The 16,565-nt window shown below is 41.9% G+C and overlaps 1 protein-coding gene across 5 annotated transcripts in view; it reads left to right on the top strand.

The window, feature by feature from the left end:
• The window catches only part of BMPER (BMP binding endothelial regulator), a 258,092-nt gene that overhangs the window by 125,681 nt on the left and 115,846 nt on the right, over window positions 1-16,565 (top strand). For all 5 annotated transcript variants that reach the window (XM_086692840.1, XM_086692859.1, XM_025929717.2 and 2 more), the window contains exon 7: window positions 11,500-11,599. In XM_086692840.1, coding sequence (XP_086548966.1) covers window positions 11,500-11,599 — 100 coding nt within the window. The remainder of the gene's footprint in view (window positions 1-11,499; window positions 11,600-16,565) is intronic.

The following is a 16,565-nucleotide window of genomic DNA, read 5'->3' as shown; positions in this document are numbered from 1 at the left end:
TGGTCTTTAGAGAGAGCCCCTGGGCATGTTCTGAGGGGCTTGTGTCTGGTCCACTCACCACTAAAGTCCTGGTGGCTATTTTAAGTGGATTGGCTTTCCTTTGATTTCCAATCAAAGGTGGCCTTCCACTCCTCTTCCTTTAGTTTCATAGGAACTATGGAGACTATCCTTGGTTTTCACTGAAGCATTTAGGGAAGTTCTGACAAGCACTTGAACTGCTGTCCTAGCTATGGCCTAAACAACCCAGTCCTGAACCCAGTCCTTTCTGTAGGATAGAGCTTTTTTCCATTCCTATCTATAAGGTTAAGGATTTGACCTGTCCAGGCCTGGTTCTCCATCCGTCTTGAAAAAAATGTCTGTGGTTGCTGAGGTATTGTCACAGTTACAGAGCTATACATGGCCAGGCAAGCTTTCCATCCAGATGCTACCTCACACTGGTACCTTCCCTTTTCTGGCCTCTTTGTAGCATGTTCTGGCCAAGATTACAAGATAATGCTTCTGAACCTGGCCTGATGTTGTTCCTCAAGATTGATTTAATAGAATTCATTCTTTCTGTAAAAGGCCACTTTTTCTTTCTACCTGACCAACATATGAATCCATTTGTCAGAGAATATACGCCTGCCTTGTCTATTAGGTGCTGTTTCATATTGTCCAATGTTGGACACTGATTGCCAGTCTTCTTAGCAAGTCAGAGTTCATGATACAGGAAATCTCATTTTCCTGGACTGGATAAAAGTCCATCTTCTACCATGGTCTGCCTGCCATTGTTTCCTCTTTTTAGCACTGCCACCATGTCATAGGCACTTTGCTTTTCAGCCTAGCATGGCTACTATTTCCACTCGCTTTGATTGCACATCGCTGCTAATACCCTGGAGACCTGTGATGATAAAGTGTGGAGGGGAAGTGGGAAGGACCAGGAACACTTTCTTTTCTGTGTGGTTTACTCAATTATAGGAATCCAAGATCAGTGGGGTCTGTATTTGAATGTCAGAGGTTTCAAGGACACAGATTTTTAGGCTTTATTTCCAGTATCTTTCTCCCCTAGTACCAACACAGCCATCCATGACACTGGACTTGGGATGACTGAGTGACAGATGCCAAGTTGTATTTGCAATAACGCCTTGCTTCTATGATTAGGCTTTGGAACCAATGATTCTGTTGTGTTAATCGCTTTCTCCCTTAGGATGGATTTTTTTTTTCCCCTCACCAGAGGCTAAGTAGATGAACCTCTCCCTTTCACTGGGCTTGCCCAGACATGTCAGAATGCTAGCTTTGGCTCAAACTGGGACCCTCCTCCCACCCCTTCCACAGCTGTTTCCAACAGCCTGTATACTTCTTTTCCTTTGATAATTTTTGGCCTAGATTATGATCATCCCAAGAGCTTGCCAAGATTGGGTTGTAGCCTGTTTGTCTCAGAACACAAACTTTGAATTGGTTGAGAAGACCAATCCCCAGGGGCACCCCTAGTTTGAATGAATAGTGCCAGAAATCTCTGGTCTCCCTGGACAGTGCCCCTTAATGGAGGTCAGGGTGTTTATAGGACTCCTTCATATTTTACTTAACCATTTTAGATTTTGTTAGAATTTCGGGAAATTGTCACTTGATACAAAATAGAGACCTGTAAAAGGTAATGTATATTGAATGAAGATTTTGAAATTTTTTATTTAAAGACCACTATATGTAACACACAGAAACTCAAATGTTTGCTGAATGGGCAAACAAAAGCCAAAATGCTATGACTAGCCCACTGCTATTCAGAAATGAAAATGAAGTGTAAGTGTAATCTTATTTTTTAGCAGGGTGTTCAAGCGTACCATATTTAGGAAATATCCCAAAGACTTGTTAAGTATAATTTTGTCAATACAGTGAGGTGATCCAGATAGACCTTAATTAGGACTAATTCATTTCAAGACAACAGATAATTTTGTTCCTCAAGAAACCTTACAGGAGCACACACATATTGGATTGACTTTCAGCTCTAGCTCATGACCCTCCAAGTAGGTGTTTAAGTGAAAACCAAACACTTGTGATGTTACTGTGGCTTCGCTGTGGAGCTAGGAAGACTGAGGCACTTGTGGAAGATAAAACTCTCAGCCTAGTTTGGGGCAAATGATAAATGCAAACGAAACATTGGAAATAAAATAAAACAATATATAAGACAGGTGGTGCACATATACTGTTTTTGGTAGCCAAACTTAAAAGTCAGCTGAAAGGTTTCAGAGAAACAGTTCCTCAGTGACGCTTGGCTTTCTGTCTTGGGGGTCAGTATTCATAGAGACTTGCCCCTGTCGACCCCTCATGGGGCCTCTTCCTCCACGCATCTCCAGTTTTGCTGTGGTGTGGACAACCTGAGGAATATGAAAAATGCCCTTTCTCCTCCACGATGGGGTTATTTCCTTCCTTTCAGGAATGGTTCATAACTCATGGGAGGTGTGAGTTCTGAATGATTGTTCTTTTCATCTTCCTGGAAGCAGGCCAGACTGAAGCTAAAGCGTTTGATGTGTCAGCAGTAGGCTTGTAACGGCTTTGACTACTTACATGAGGATGAAAGATTGAACTATGATTAAAAAAAAAAAAAAAGGCAAGAAAAGGAAAAGGGCTCATTTTCTTTCTTTTCCTTTTTTTTTTTTTTTTCTTTTTGGGTGGTAGTTGAGAAGCATCCTACTGGGGTGGTCTGGGAGGTCCCTTGGAATCTGCAATAGTAGGAGGGTGTTCTCTTGTGGATTTATTTGCTTATTTTATCGATTGTTTGAGAGAGGGAGGACACCCTTGCTCACCAGCATCGCAGGACCAGATTCTCAGACCTTATCAGTAAGCCCCTACTGCTCTGCTCTGTGAGCCCTGGGAAGGGTTTTCACATTCCTCAGGGAAGATCACTTATGTTTCCAGCCATCCCTCAGTGCCTGCTTGTAGACACCAAACATACTATTGCTGGCCAACCTCTTCCGATTCACAGGGCCTTCCCCATCCCTTGCTTCCCAGGGCATTTCTTTAGAGGTTTCATCTGAGCGTGGTCCCATAGGGTGGTCTTATTTTCCTGCTTTTAAAATAGACAAAGAATACAGTAAGATGTTTGTGGAAACCCGGAACTAGTTGGAATTTGCCCCAAACGGTGTTCCAGTCTTATCAGCAATGTGTGTGTCAGCCTCTGTGTGAAGTGGGGTGTGGGGAGGAGGAAAGATTTCAAAATTTTCTTTTCCAAAGCAAGCACATGAAAACACAAAAACAAGAACAACAATCCGCCATTCAGCTGAGTGACAAGACAGAGTTAAGAATGAGGACTCAACGAGGAATATAGGCAAATTTTACCATTAAATGCGAGACCTAAGCAAACACAATATGGAAACTTCCTTTTAAAATGATGTTAGAAGGGCACCTGGGTGGCTCAGTCGGTTAAGCGTCTGACTTTGGCTCAGGTCATGATCTTGCGGTTCGTGAGTTCAAGCCCCGCGTCGGGCTCTGTGCTGACAGCTCGGAGCCTGGAGCCTGTTTCCGATTCTGTGTCTCCCTCTCTCTCTCTGACCCTCCCCTGTTCATGCTCTGTCTCCCTCTGTCTCAAAAATAAACAAACGTTTAAAAAAAAATAAAAAAAAAATAAAATGAAGTTAGAGAAACAGTAGTAAATGTATTTATATCACCTGGTTATTTAAGAATCTAATATTTATTTTACACCATTGCAAACTCTGGCTCTGCCTCTGTGTGCACTTAAGCCCAGCGCTGTCTCCACAACCCAGTTGGACCTGCTGGTTTCTGCATCTGCTGGAAGCTGGCCTGATAATGCTGCCAGCAGGCTAAGACCTCACTGTAGGGCCGTGCAAACCCGTGAGGATGCCAGTACAGGCATTCTTCTGTAAGCGTCTTTGAATATGATGAGCAGTCAAACTCTCTGGGAGTCATCTGTCTGGCCACCAGAGGACGTGAAGTCCCTACGGGGCTCACCAGTATAGGCCAGAGGGTGAACGCCAACATACTGCGTGGTGGGAGCTTGAGCTTGGGGGATGAGTGCTCACCAGCATGGCCAGCGTGCTGACCCTGAAGGGGCCTATTGGCCAACAGGAAAGCTTTCCTACATTATTAACACCTAAAACGTTGCTCCTGAAGATGTCCATTGACATTTATGAGTCGCCTATAACAATAAAGAGAGAGTGCGTAGGATGTGAAATTCAGATTGTCTGAGTTGCATATCACCTTCTGAAAGGTACAATGAAATGACTAGGGAAGAGCGTAGGAAGAACAAACAGTAATTGGGTGTGAACTTGCTCAGTTCAGCAACCATATGACCAGGATTTGTGTGGGTTTTTTTGTTGTTGCTGTTGTTGTTTTTTAATGTTAATTTATTTTACAGACAGAGGCAGACAGGCAGAACGTGAGCAGGAGAGGGGCAGAGAGAGAGGGAGACATAGAATCCAAAGCAGGCTCCAGGCTCTGAGCTGTCAGCACAGAGCCCAAAGTGGGATTTAAACCCACAAACAGTGAGATCATGATCTGAGCTGAAGTCAGACGCCTAACCGATGGAGCCACCCAGGCGCCCTGACCAGGATTTAAATTGAGATTCTTAGCTATCTTTTTCTTTCTGATAAAAAAAAAAGGTGTGTGTGTGGGGGGGGGGGGAATTTAGCTTCTTCAAGGAGGGAAAGGCTGATAGAATGGGTGATTTTAGTGTTTTGTAGTCACATTAGGCCTGAAATATTACATCTGGGATGGCACAGTGAAATTAAATGTCATTTGTTCAACAATATATGTGGTAGGCAGAATAATGGATCCCCTGACCCCCAAAACATCCAAATTCTAATCCCCAAAACCTATGACTATTACCTTATATGGCAAAAGAGACTTTGCAGATGTGGTTAAATTAAGGATTTTGACAGGAGATTATCCTGGATTATCTGGATGGACCCTCTTAAGAGAGTCCTTTTGAACAGAGGCATAAGGGTCAGAGTCATACAGATTTTGAGAATGTTTTGTTGATGCCTTTGACGATGAAGAAAGGAGGCCAATAGCCAAGGAAGGCTGGCAGCCTCTGAAAGCTGGAAAAGACAAGAAAACAGATTCTTCCCTAGAGTCTCCAGAAAGAACCCAGCCCTGCTGACACTTTGATTTTAGCCCAGGGAGACTGACTTCAGATTTCTGATTTCCAGAGCTGTACGATAGCAAATGTGTGTGGTTTTAAGCCACTGAGTTTATGTGGTAATTTATTATAGCATCAATAGGAAACCAGAGCAATAATATAAACAACAATACAATTGGACTTGGAGACGTTAATTGATGGAAAAAATAAAAGGAATTTGTTTTAGGCTGGATTTTCAAGACAGAGCATCAGGTCATGGTTCTTTGAGTAGGTATGAAAGATAAAAGGGTTTTATTTTTGTCAGTCCAGGGGGGACACTTTTCAAGGGTGATTGCTCAAGATTTTTATGGGTCAGAATAGGTACTTTGGTCAAGCTTTTGCTGACGTGTTCTGGACTCTGTGTGTATAGAATCAAAGTTAAGTTGTACTTTATCACTTGGAAACATAAGCCCATGTGTAGCACAATGTTCAGATTCTTGGGGTAGACAGTTTCCAGAGTCCTCACAGATTACGATGGTAAAGCCTGCATTGGTCTCAGCACAGAACCACTTGGTGAATTCAGCCCCATCAACCTCAACCACAACTGCATCCTCCCTTCTCCTCCTGCTGCCCTCTTCCTTCACAAGCCTGAGTAAAAGTGGCCCCCAGCCCCTAGCGAGGTGAAGTAGGGCCTGGCTCATGTCCCAGAGACAACTCCCCCACCTGAGAAATGTGCTCTATCACTCAGAACACACGTCTGGAGCACAGTTATAAGCTGGGATATGTGCTAGCTGCTGGAGGAACTCACAAGGTTAATAAGCCTTAAATGCTGCTTGTTAGAAGCTCGTGTGAGTGACACATTTTGCAAAATGCAGTGCCTTGGGTAGCAGCATTTCATTCATCTGGGAAAGTTATTAAAAATGCAGGTTCCTGGGCTGTGGCTTGAGAAAGCATTGGTTTATTAGTACAGTGGTTTTTAGCTGGGAATGATTTTGTCCTCCAGAGACATTAGGCAATGTCTGAAGACATTTCTGTTTGGTACAACCAGGGGACAAAGGGTGATACTGGCATCTAGTGGATAGAGGCCAGGGATGCTGTTAAACATTTTACAATGCACAGGATGGCTCCCTAAAGCAGAGACTTCTCTGACCCCAAATGTTAATAATGCCAAATTTGAAAAACTCTGGTCTAGTGAGTAACTCTCACAAACACACACACACACACACACACACACACACAAGTTATTATACCATAGTGGTATATACATATATGTCAATGTAGCATGTGTATATGTATATACATGTGTCCTTGTGTATGTAGCATATCTATAAATACATTTCTCTAAGTAGACTCATCACTCATTACAATTTGGGGTGTTCTCTCTTCCATTGTCCACTCTACTCCTGCTCTCTCAGCTGGACAGCTTACCTACTGCCCATCTTTGCTTTGATTTTTTTCTGTTCTACACTGGCCAAGAACAGGGGAGGCTAAATACCAAGACCCATGGAAGTAACTGGCATGCTCTGAAAGCTTACCAAAATAAATTTGCAGGCCAAAAAGAAGCATGGATAAGGACATCCTTTTCCTCTTGTGAAGTTTTTGGACCCAATTTGCAATTCAGAGTGGGTACTCTATTCACAAATCAGCTTTGTACCATTCATTGACTGTTATGATATAAGAATTGTGGGTCACACATAATCTCTTTGCACTCAAGGTATATTTCTCCCCTATATTAGCCCCTCTCGGTCTTCTTTCCCCTGTTGTCACCTTCATCTAGAATCAATGGAGAACTCCATTCTCTTCAAACAATTGAACGTTGGGGGGAAAAATCCTTCTAGAATGTGGTTGAGTATAATTGATTGGTTCTAACTGGTTAGAAATGTACTACTCTGCTTCCCACCTCCTGTTGGGGAGCCGACTCTGCATGCTGTTCAAGGGATGAGTGCTGTGTCATACGTTACAGTATGGTTTCCAGCCCTCAGTTCTCAATGGTCCTCAGGGGTGGGGGAAGAATCCTGCATGCGTATGGCTGTGGTTTTATCATCTTGCATTCATTACTGTATTCAGGAAGATAGATTTTATTATGCAGCAAGACTGCTACTCTAGGGTAAACTTTCACACCAAGCAATTGTGTTCTTGACTAAATCAGCTAAGACAAAAATAAGGGGGTAGAAAATAGACTCGGGACAAGTTTCATGCCTCTCTTTTAAAAACAGCCACTTTTGGAGAAGCACTTGGATATGACCAAATGACCACCTGTAAAGAACAAATGACCACCTGTAAAGAACAAACTAAAGAAAAATGGTGGAAATCGTAACTCACCAGTACTGTGGAAGTTCTCAGAGTTCCTTTCCTTGTTGACCGTATGAGAATAGTGATTAGTCCCTGTGTATTTTAACCATATAGAAATTTTCAAACATTTAACAAAACACATGGGGTCCTAGAAATCCTGCCAGCTTAGAAGGTGAAGTTGAGTGTTGCTTTTTGATATATCAGCACCAACAAACAGTTAGTACCTAAAATGTGTAAAACCCAAGGAGATACAAGGTAAGTAGACGCAGACAGCCCTGAAATTATACCAGCTTATCAGCATCCTGTAGTTCACAGTGATTTGAGAAATTCATTTAGATTCTTAGGGCCCATCATGTGTGGTGGCTCTTCCTTTCATTTAAGAAATTTTTACTGAGTTATTTCCTTGAGCCCGTCATGTTCCTGAAGGATATTAGGCTCAAAGGTCCTTGCTGTCACCAAAGTCTAGCTTGAAGGCAAAACCAGTGTCATCTTGCCAGATTAAATTTCTATGTATGTGTCAAGAATACAGGAATATACATGAGAAAAGGAAAGATATGGAAAGATAGAGGGGGTCACTGGGAAATTAAGGGGTGTGGAAGGTTTCACAGGGGAGAAGAGGCCCCAAATTGACTTTGAATGAAGCAGGATTTTTATAGGGGTCAATGATGGGGGAAGAGAAGGAAAGCGGTACATATGAAGAAGATGGAAGGCCTCAGACGTGCCTGGGGACAATAAAAAATATATAATGGACTCTCCTCTCCAGGTTGATATTGTGAGGAAAGGAGATGGGAGAGAAGGTTATGGGGTATCTTGACCAACTAGACTAACTGTGGTAATAAAGATCTAATGCATCTGAGTATTTTATTTTATTTTTTTAAAGTTTGTTTATTTTGAGAGAGAGAGAGAGAGAGAAAGAGAGAGCACGTGTGCGAGCAGGGGATGGGGAGAAAGAATCCCAAGCAGGCTCTGCGCTGTCAGCACAGAGCCCGACACGGGTCTTGATCCCATGAACTGTGAGATCATAACCTGAGCCAAAACCAAGAGTCGGACACTTAACTGACTGAACCACCCAGGCACCCCACATCTGAGTATTTTAATGCAATTAAATTTATTTCTTGCTCATTTAATAGTTCATTGTGAGTTTAGTGGATAGACTTCCACATAGTGACCCAGGGAAGCAAGCTCTTTCCATTCTGTGCAAAGTTATTGATATCCCCTCAATTCAGGTGGTTATCCATGTAGGAGAGATAGAAAGTGAGAGTGTGGAGCACTGAGTGTGAGAGACCTTTATGGGTCAGGCCTAGAAGCGTGTTATTTATTTCCATCCACCTCCTGTAGGTCAGAATGTAGTGAGTCGTAAGGCCTAACTGCAAGGGAGTCTGAGAAATGTAGTGTTGGTCTATGTCAGGAGAAAAAGAAGCAGGTTTTAGTGAGGCTATAGTTGCTTCTACAATTGACTTTTAGCCTGAACTTTATCCCAAATGCAGTGGCAACTCATCCTCCACGTTAGCATGGGGACATGCGCAATGGTAACATAGGCTCCATAAGGTGAGTGATTTTTGTATGTTATATTCACTGCTGTATCCTCAGCGTATCTAGGCCTTAAACAACTATTTGATCAAATAATGAAATGATGGATGGATGTTGGAAATGAATCCTGGCCATATGGAACTTTCCAGGTGGGTTCGTGGAAGAGAGCTGAGGCAGGGAGGCCGGTTAAAAAGAGTGTGCTAATCTGACAGAGCCGGAGTTAGTGCAGTTACAGTAGGAATTAGTACATTTTTAGAAACAGAAATGTTCACTTCTGCTATTTTAACGTTCTTAGTTTACAGCATAGCCACATCTCATAGTTTAACCAGATTCCCTGCTGAGTTGAAATCATAGAAGCAGGTTGTGAGCCGAAATAGCCTGGCACTTTCTTTGGAGGTATTAATTGGAACGCAGCCTTGGGACTTGGGCTGTGCCACGATCCTGCAACCCAAACAAAATAAAACTTGACTAAACCAGCAAACCCAGATTGCAGTTCAAGTTACTTTAAGGGGCTCTTGGGAAACACAAACTGCATTTGTATTATATATGCAAAATCCGCTCTTTGACCTTATTGTAAGAAAAATTACTGGAGCCCACCTAATCTTTTGCCAGCTTTCCGAAGTACTGGACAAGTTAACTCCTATGCAATTATGTAATATTTCGTAAAAATTTTGACTTTCAAATATGCTTGAAAAATAGATGCTGATCCAACAAGAACAGAGACTATCAATGAAAAGAATATGTGCTCTGTGCACCTAAGAGAAGCCAACACACAGGCAGCCTCATGTGGCCCGAGGCTTCATGATTTTAGGAAGTTGCTTGCAGATGAATTTTTTTGAAATTAAAAGTTAAGGGAAGCATTCTGTCCTCCCTCTAGATTTAACTTTTGTGGTTTATGTATAAGCTGGGGCAGACCTCGGTGTCTGACCTAGACTCAGGTTATGTGCTTCTGAAGTCTGGTGAAAGGCCAGACTTTAGGATTATGCAGAGCTGAGTGAGGGAACCTCACAGAAAACAGCCAGGGATTCTTAGGAGATTTTTAGTGATTCTTGCTGATCTGGAAATAATGTAAAAACAACAGAAGAGCTTTTTGTGGTATTTTTGTATGTTCTCTCTTGGTTTGGGGAAGAATCTGACATTCGAGTGGCTTAAAAATAATAAATATTTAAAAAGACATAACATGTCCTACCCTTTTCATCCACCCCTACCAAAAAATAAACTGTAATAATAAAAATGGCAAGAGCAGGAAGGGAAACCAGAAACAATGGATGGCAGCAGTATGCTAGGATGGGCATGAATTTGATCCAGACGGCTAACGTCTGGTGTTATTGCATAAAGTGGTGGAGAAGGTGTGAGGAAATGCCGCAGGGAATCTTTCCCTTCTTTACAGTGTGAGTTCCTCATTTCCTGAGGCCCCTTGAGATATAAATTACCGGTTTCAGACAGCGGGTACCTGAGGGTCTACTCCTTTGCTTTCTAGCTCAAATCCCAGAGAAGCCAATCCATTGAAATTCCATTTGTCTAGTGATCTATTTACCAAATCGTCTGATTTTCTGAAAAAAAAAAAAAATTATTCATAAATTTAGTAGCAATTCATTTTGCACAGGATAGTTTTCACATGAACCTTACAAAGGTGTTGGGTGTAAATTGACTAGAAAGCACTATTTTTTTTTTTTCCTGCCCCAGCTTTCTGAAGATTCAATTATAAGTTGCTGAGGCTGGGAAAACAGACACCTCGGCAGAGGCATCGAGGAGGGGGAGTAGGCGTGTTGCATCTTCAAGTTGTAAGAAAGCACAGAAAGAGGGGAGAGATACTGATGGCTGGAGAAAGGGGGTCATGCTGGGATAAAGAAGGAAGGAATGGATGTCAGAAAGGAGGACAGGAAGGATGGAGAATGAGGGGCAGGGAAAGATTCGAAAGCTCTAGAACTTCTCCCATAGGCTGCTAAGCCTCTGCCATTCCTTCCAATATCAATCATCTTTTGCCTTCCACTTGTGATAGAAAAGTTTGGTTAGCTGAGTGAATTCAGTGAAATGGTTCTTCTGAATATTGGCAGCATATCCATTTTCAGCGGATTGGCTGCTTCATGAAATCTAAACCTCCGAGAGCCATCCTAATAATACCTTTAAGCAGTTACAGAAAAGGAAGTATTCCTGGAGGAAGATGTCTGCAGAACCTACAGAAAGATGAGGGTCCGAAAGAGGAGGAAAAGCCTCAGTAACGCCCAGAGGACTCCTTTGCTTGCTTGGGTGTCGGAAAGGGAAGCCAACTTTTCCTGGTTTGCCTAAGACTCTCCCAGTTTTAGTACTGGAAGCCTCCAATCTCAGGCCAATGAAGATAGTTGACTAGTCTTGAGAAGGAAAAAGGTAAAGAAAGGTGGTGGGTGGGTGGGGAGAGGTAATACTGTAATAATCTCTTCAGGGACAGTCTTTTCGAGGGTACAGTTCATGTGGCCTCCAGGGAAGATAAAAGGAAAAAGGATAGTTGGGAGAAATTACACAGATCTGAGCCGTCATCCCAAGGACCCAATACCAGGGAAGACCCTAGGTTTGTTTCAGGTATCTTGATTATACAGTATAAATGCACTTACTTTTCTAAATGTGCTTTTCTCTCTCTCTCTTTTTTTCAGGGAGGCAGGACACAGTGCGTGAGAGAAGTCTGTCCCATTCTCTCCTGTCCTCAACACCTTAGCCACATTCCCCCAGGACAGTGCTGCCCCAAATGTTTGGGTGAGTGACTGTTTTCAGATAAAAGAACAATGTAATTTATTCTTGGGAGTTTCTGCTGAGAGTCTTCATTCACATTGTTATGTTGGGGTTCTCAGGTTGTCCTGTTTCATGGCTTATTAGAAATAACTGCTTTTTCTGGTTATAGGAATGTAAGGTGTGCCCGGTGTTTATCTCTTGTCTGAGGTCTCTACAGGTGTTTCTTTTCTCTAGTGCTTCCTCGTATCTGTAAACCTGGTTCACCAGGCAACTTGGGATGATAACCCCTGATGGCGAGAGCAGTATTGAAGAAACTGTCTTTCATTGGGCATATGACAATTGGTGGAAATGATTAGTATTTTAAAGGCATATGAAATTAACACATGGAAGAATATAGACTAGTGTTACTTTTAGAGGCAAAAGTATGCAGGAGTATGACACCAAAAGCAAGAGGTTTGGAAGGTAGCAATGAAAAGTAGCCAACAGGAAAGGAGAATGAGCTATTTTTTATTGAGCATTTGCTATTTCCTGGGTACTATGAAAATCACTTTACATGCTTTTTCTCATTGAATTTTCTCAAGAAGCTGTGCCGTATAGGTGCTAAGTATATCATTCTGATATGTAATATACATGCTGTGGTTAGTATTATTGCAGGAGAAGGGAGTAGATTCCTAGAAGGTGGCACAGCTGGTGAGTTACAGAGTTGATACCTGAATATGAGTTCCTGTGATTCCTAAGCCCAGGCTTTAACCTGCTGCTGCCCAGCCTCCGTGGTGATGTGGAGAGAGGCATATACATTGCCAGTTGAAAGAGACAGCCTGTGATGGAGAGTCTCTAGGGCAAGAGATCCTTTAGGTCTTGTTTATAATCCGAATGTCAGCTTCTTACACATGATCTTCAAACTCTTGAGTTAGTTGAGGTCAGACTAAGATTCAAAGAAAAGTAGCCTGAACCAGTGTGTGAATACAATAGAGCATCTCCCACTAAAATCCTCCAGCAACCCCACTAGAATCTTGAGGGATCTTTGAGGAGGCTAATACATTTCCGAGTCACCCCTGGCTTGGTCTCCTTCTGCTGTTTTTCTCTTAATTCTCCTTCTCCTCCTCCTTCTTCTCCTCCTCCTCCTTCTCTCTCTCCTTTCTTCCTCTTCCACCTCCACTTCATCTTCCTCTCCTCCTCCTCCTCTTCCTCCTCCTTCAACGCCATTTTGTACTTGCAGGGACGTTCCCCTCCAGTCTTTTCACATTCTGTGGTGCTACTGAATCAAGACTTGTGTAGTAGATTTTACTGAAGGTTTGTGGTCAGTGAGGGTGATTACCTTTTAGTGGAGCACAGTGAACAGCATGAAATGGATCCTTAATGGATCCTCCCTTTGTTCTTAAGAGGTCTCAGCTATTATGCCTTTAGGAAAATGTCACTGTGTATCTGGGCTCCAGCGTCCTATCAGTTACTGTCCACACCCTTTTTTCTGAATCTTCTCTCCTTTCTTTCATAGCTTGCTTTTCTCAATTCCAGAATCTCCTGTTGATTGTTTTTTTTCATTCGCAGCTTATCACAGCCATAGTCTAAAGTCTGTCTTTCTACAACCAACTTGTTGAACAAAGGTATCTTGTTAAACTAAGGCAGTTTTCTTTTCTTTACAGGATTCACCTGTCAACCCTTCATCTAATGTTTGCCCTCTTGCTGCATGTACACACACACACACACACACACACACACATGCATGTAATACTTTTTAAGTAACTATGAAGTAATTAAAAGAACAAAAGAAAATTGTTTATACATGCCTGATTAAAGACATTTCCACTGATATGTGTGCTTCCTGGGTTGCCAATGTATGCTTGTACTCCTGGAATAGAGTTAGCCAGTTCACTGTTGTTGAAATCGTCATGCTTTTGGTCATGGTGGACACAGCATTCCATCTGAGCAGGAAAGTCATTACAGAAGAGGTGGCATTTGGGGCCTGACATTGAAGATAAGTAGACTTGATTAATGCTTTGAAGCCCATACTATGGATGTGCTGAGTCAACTCAGAAGCTTCTCATATGAGGAATGGCTGTTGTATTGAATGCAGACTTTTCTGTCCATTTGTGGTCATAAGACAGACTACAAAAGGAACAGTAAGTCTTAGGAAACTTAAAAATCTTAATTCTCCTAAATGAGACCGTTTTTGGTTAGGCTAAACCCCAGTGGAATAATGTAGAAATGGCTTAAATTAGGCTGAATGTGGACTCTCTGAACCACTCTTTTGAATGTTTCATCTTAATTTGGGGCCATGATGACTTTGGAACTACAGTAAGATTTTGTGTTCCTCGGGGGTAAAAAGAAATATACCCACACAACAAAAGACAGAAAGGAAAAAAAAAAAAAAGGAAACACTAGGATACTTTCTAGATCCTGAAATCTTAGACTAATCAGACTTTTGGCTGGTTGGACACCAATTTGCTATGACATATTCCTTTGACAGGATTCATTTACATGACATACCTTAGCCTTTTGCATTGCAACATTCTCTAGCTCTCTTTTTTCATTTTCAATGAAGAGACTCATCAGAGGTTTGTGTATACTGAGCACCCAATGTACCTCTTAGAATGACACAGCCTAGGATCATATTTGAATCCTACCACCGCTAATAACGATAACACTCATCATGTGCCACTTATTGGGGTTGTTTAGGGAATTCCAGGCTCTATGATAGAGACTTTACATCAATATTTTTAGGTAAAAATTATCTTTGAGTGATAAGGTAAGTAGTTGGTCATATTTTTTTCAGGGGGATATTATTGAAGAGTCTTTTTATTTGGTGACCTACTAGTGCATCAGTTCTCCAATCTATCCATCCGTTTGTTCACCTACTCATTCATCCATCTATGCCACAATATTGGGTACTATAAATGTAGTAAAAGCTCCAAGCTATGGGAACACAGGAAGGGGCAGTTCATTCTAAGAGGTGAAAGGTCCTCTGAGGAATAATGTGGAGCTCAACCATAAAATGTATTTTCATTGGTAGGGAAAGAAGCTAGACTATATTTATGTATCTATATCCTGCCTCTTGCCTAAAAGGAATTAAGGTCACTTATAAAGTACATGAAGCACATGTAGATGAAAGATAAGAAAAAGGCAAACCAGGTTATCCCAATCTTTAAACATTGCTCAATTGAAACAATTGAGTAGATGGCCTGCACACAGCTTTCTTTTTTTTTTTTTTTTTTTTAAATTTTTTTTTTTTTCAACGTTTATTTATTTTTGGGACAGAGTGAGACAGAGCATGAACGGGGGAGGGGCAGAGAGAGAGGGAGACACAGAATCGGAAACAGGCTCCAGGCTCTGAGCCATCAGCCCAGAGCCCGACGCGGGGCTCGAACTCCCGGACCGCGAGATCGTGACCTGGCTGAAGTCGGACGCTTAACCGACTGCGCCACCCAGGCGCCCCAAGCACACAGCTTTCTGATGCCTCAGGGCCTAGAGGAAAATCTAGAGAAAGGCAGAATTTTGTATTTTGCAGGCAGTCCTCTAATTTAGTCTGCAAACTTCCACAAGCTTCAAGAAACTCAGGACCTGGGGGTGCACGTAAGAATGCCTGTCTTAGTTGGATTATTAATACTTGCTAGGAGCAAATACAGTCATTTAGTTAGATTTTGTCTAACCACGAAAGGGTTTTTGGTTGCCTACTTTCATATTAGCATTTTATTTATTTATTTATTTATTTATTTATTTATTTATTTATTTTTATTTTTTTCATATTAGCATTTCAGGCAGAGAGGATGGTATGTTACTGCAAGGAGGCATTATTGTTACCATTTTACAAGTGAACTAAGTGAGGCCTGGAGAACTACTCAAGGTCACTAGGGAGTCCATACGTGGGACCCAGACTATAACTCACTGTCATCTTTTGAGGCAAGTTTACTTCTGGTAGTAAGAACCAAGGTAGTAATTTAATTCTGCATCTATACCGTATCCTAGCCTTGAAGTTGACTCTAACAGGAAGATGGAGTTTTTTGTGATTCCTGTTAATGGTAATTCCAACAATTTGAATTCTGAGAGTGGCATTTAGTATGTGCCTGTAGGTATTTTCAGCATTTCACTGGGCCTCCTGATAACTAGAGTTTGCTTTTAATCTTTCTATAAGAAGAAAGAGTGTGGAGGTGCCTGGGTGGCTCAGTCAGTTAAGTGTCCGACTTCAGCTCAGGTCATGATCTCACGGTTCGTGAGTTCAAGACCCATGTCGGGCTCTGTGCTGACAGCTAGTTCAGAGCCTGGAGCCTGTCTTTGGATTCTGTGTTTCCCTCTCTCTCTGTCCCTCCCCTTCTCTCTCTCTCTCTCTCTCTCTCTCTCTCTCTCTCTCTCTCTCCCCCAAAAATAAATACAACATAAAACATTTTAAGAAGAAAGAGTGTGGTTGTAAATCTAATGAGTGATTATGAATCTTCATCTTCTTAACATGTTGCTTGACTCAAGCAACATGTCAGGGATGTTTTTATATGCTCCAGGGAGTAGAAGCTCGCAATTTGAAAGAAAAGATGAAATTGGATTGCATTCTTTGTTTGGGGTTACTTTTTGGACCTTTTGATCATAAATCAAATCTTTATATCAGGGAAAATCAAGCTAATTCTACAGAAGTGTGATGCCTGTGAAAGCTTGGGCACTTGACATGTGGGTTGGATTCTGCCTCTATGTGCATTTTGAGTTAGTGCCATCCTTTATACCAATGGACTTGTAATTTCTCCAGCTGAGATGCTATATCATTGGTTCTCCTTTTCACTCATTCTAGTCCTTCTTGGAATAGCTTGACTTCCTGTGCCTCTTCCCTGCCAATACCTACTTCCTGGATAATTTTACTTATTCTTTAAAATGCAGTTGAGGCATTGCATCTTCCAAGAAGTCTTCTCTGTCCTCCCTGTCCCCACAGTTCCCAGATTGTCTTCTTTCTGGAACTTATCATATTGTTGTATTTAAATCATTTTTGTGAGTTTGTCTCACCGGTAGACTG

Source organism: Puma concolor, chromosome A2, assembly GCF_028749965.1.
Source record: "Puma concolor isolate L17-30 chromosome A2, mPumCon1.1.hap2, whole genome shotgun sequence".
In the NCBI taxonomy this organism is placed as follows: domain Eukaryota; kingdom Metazoa; phylum Chordata; class Mammalia; order Carnivora; family Felidae; genus Puma; species Puma concolor.
The sequence above is the reverse complement of the archived record's forward strand: the minus strand, read 5'-3'. Positions and strand labels throughout refer to the sequence as shown.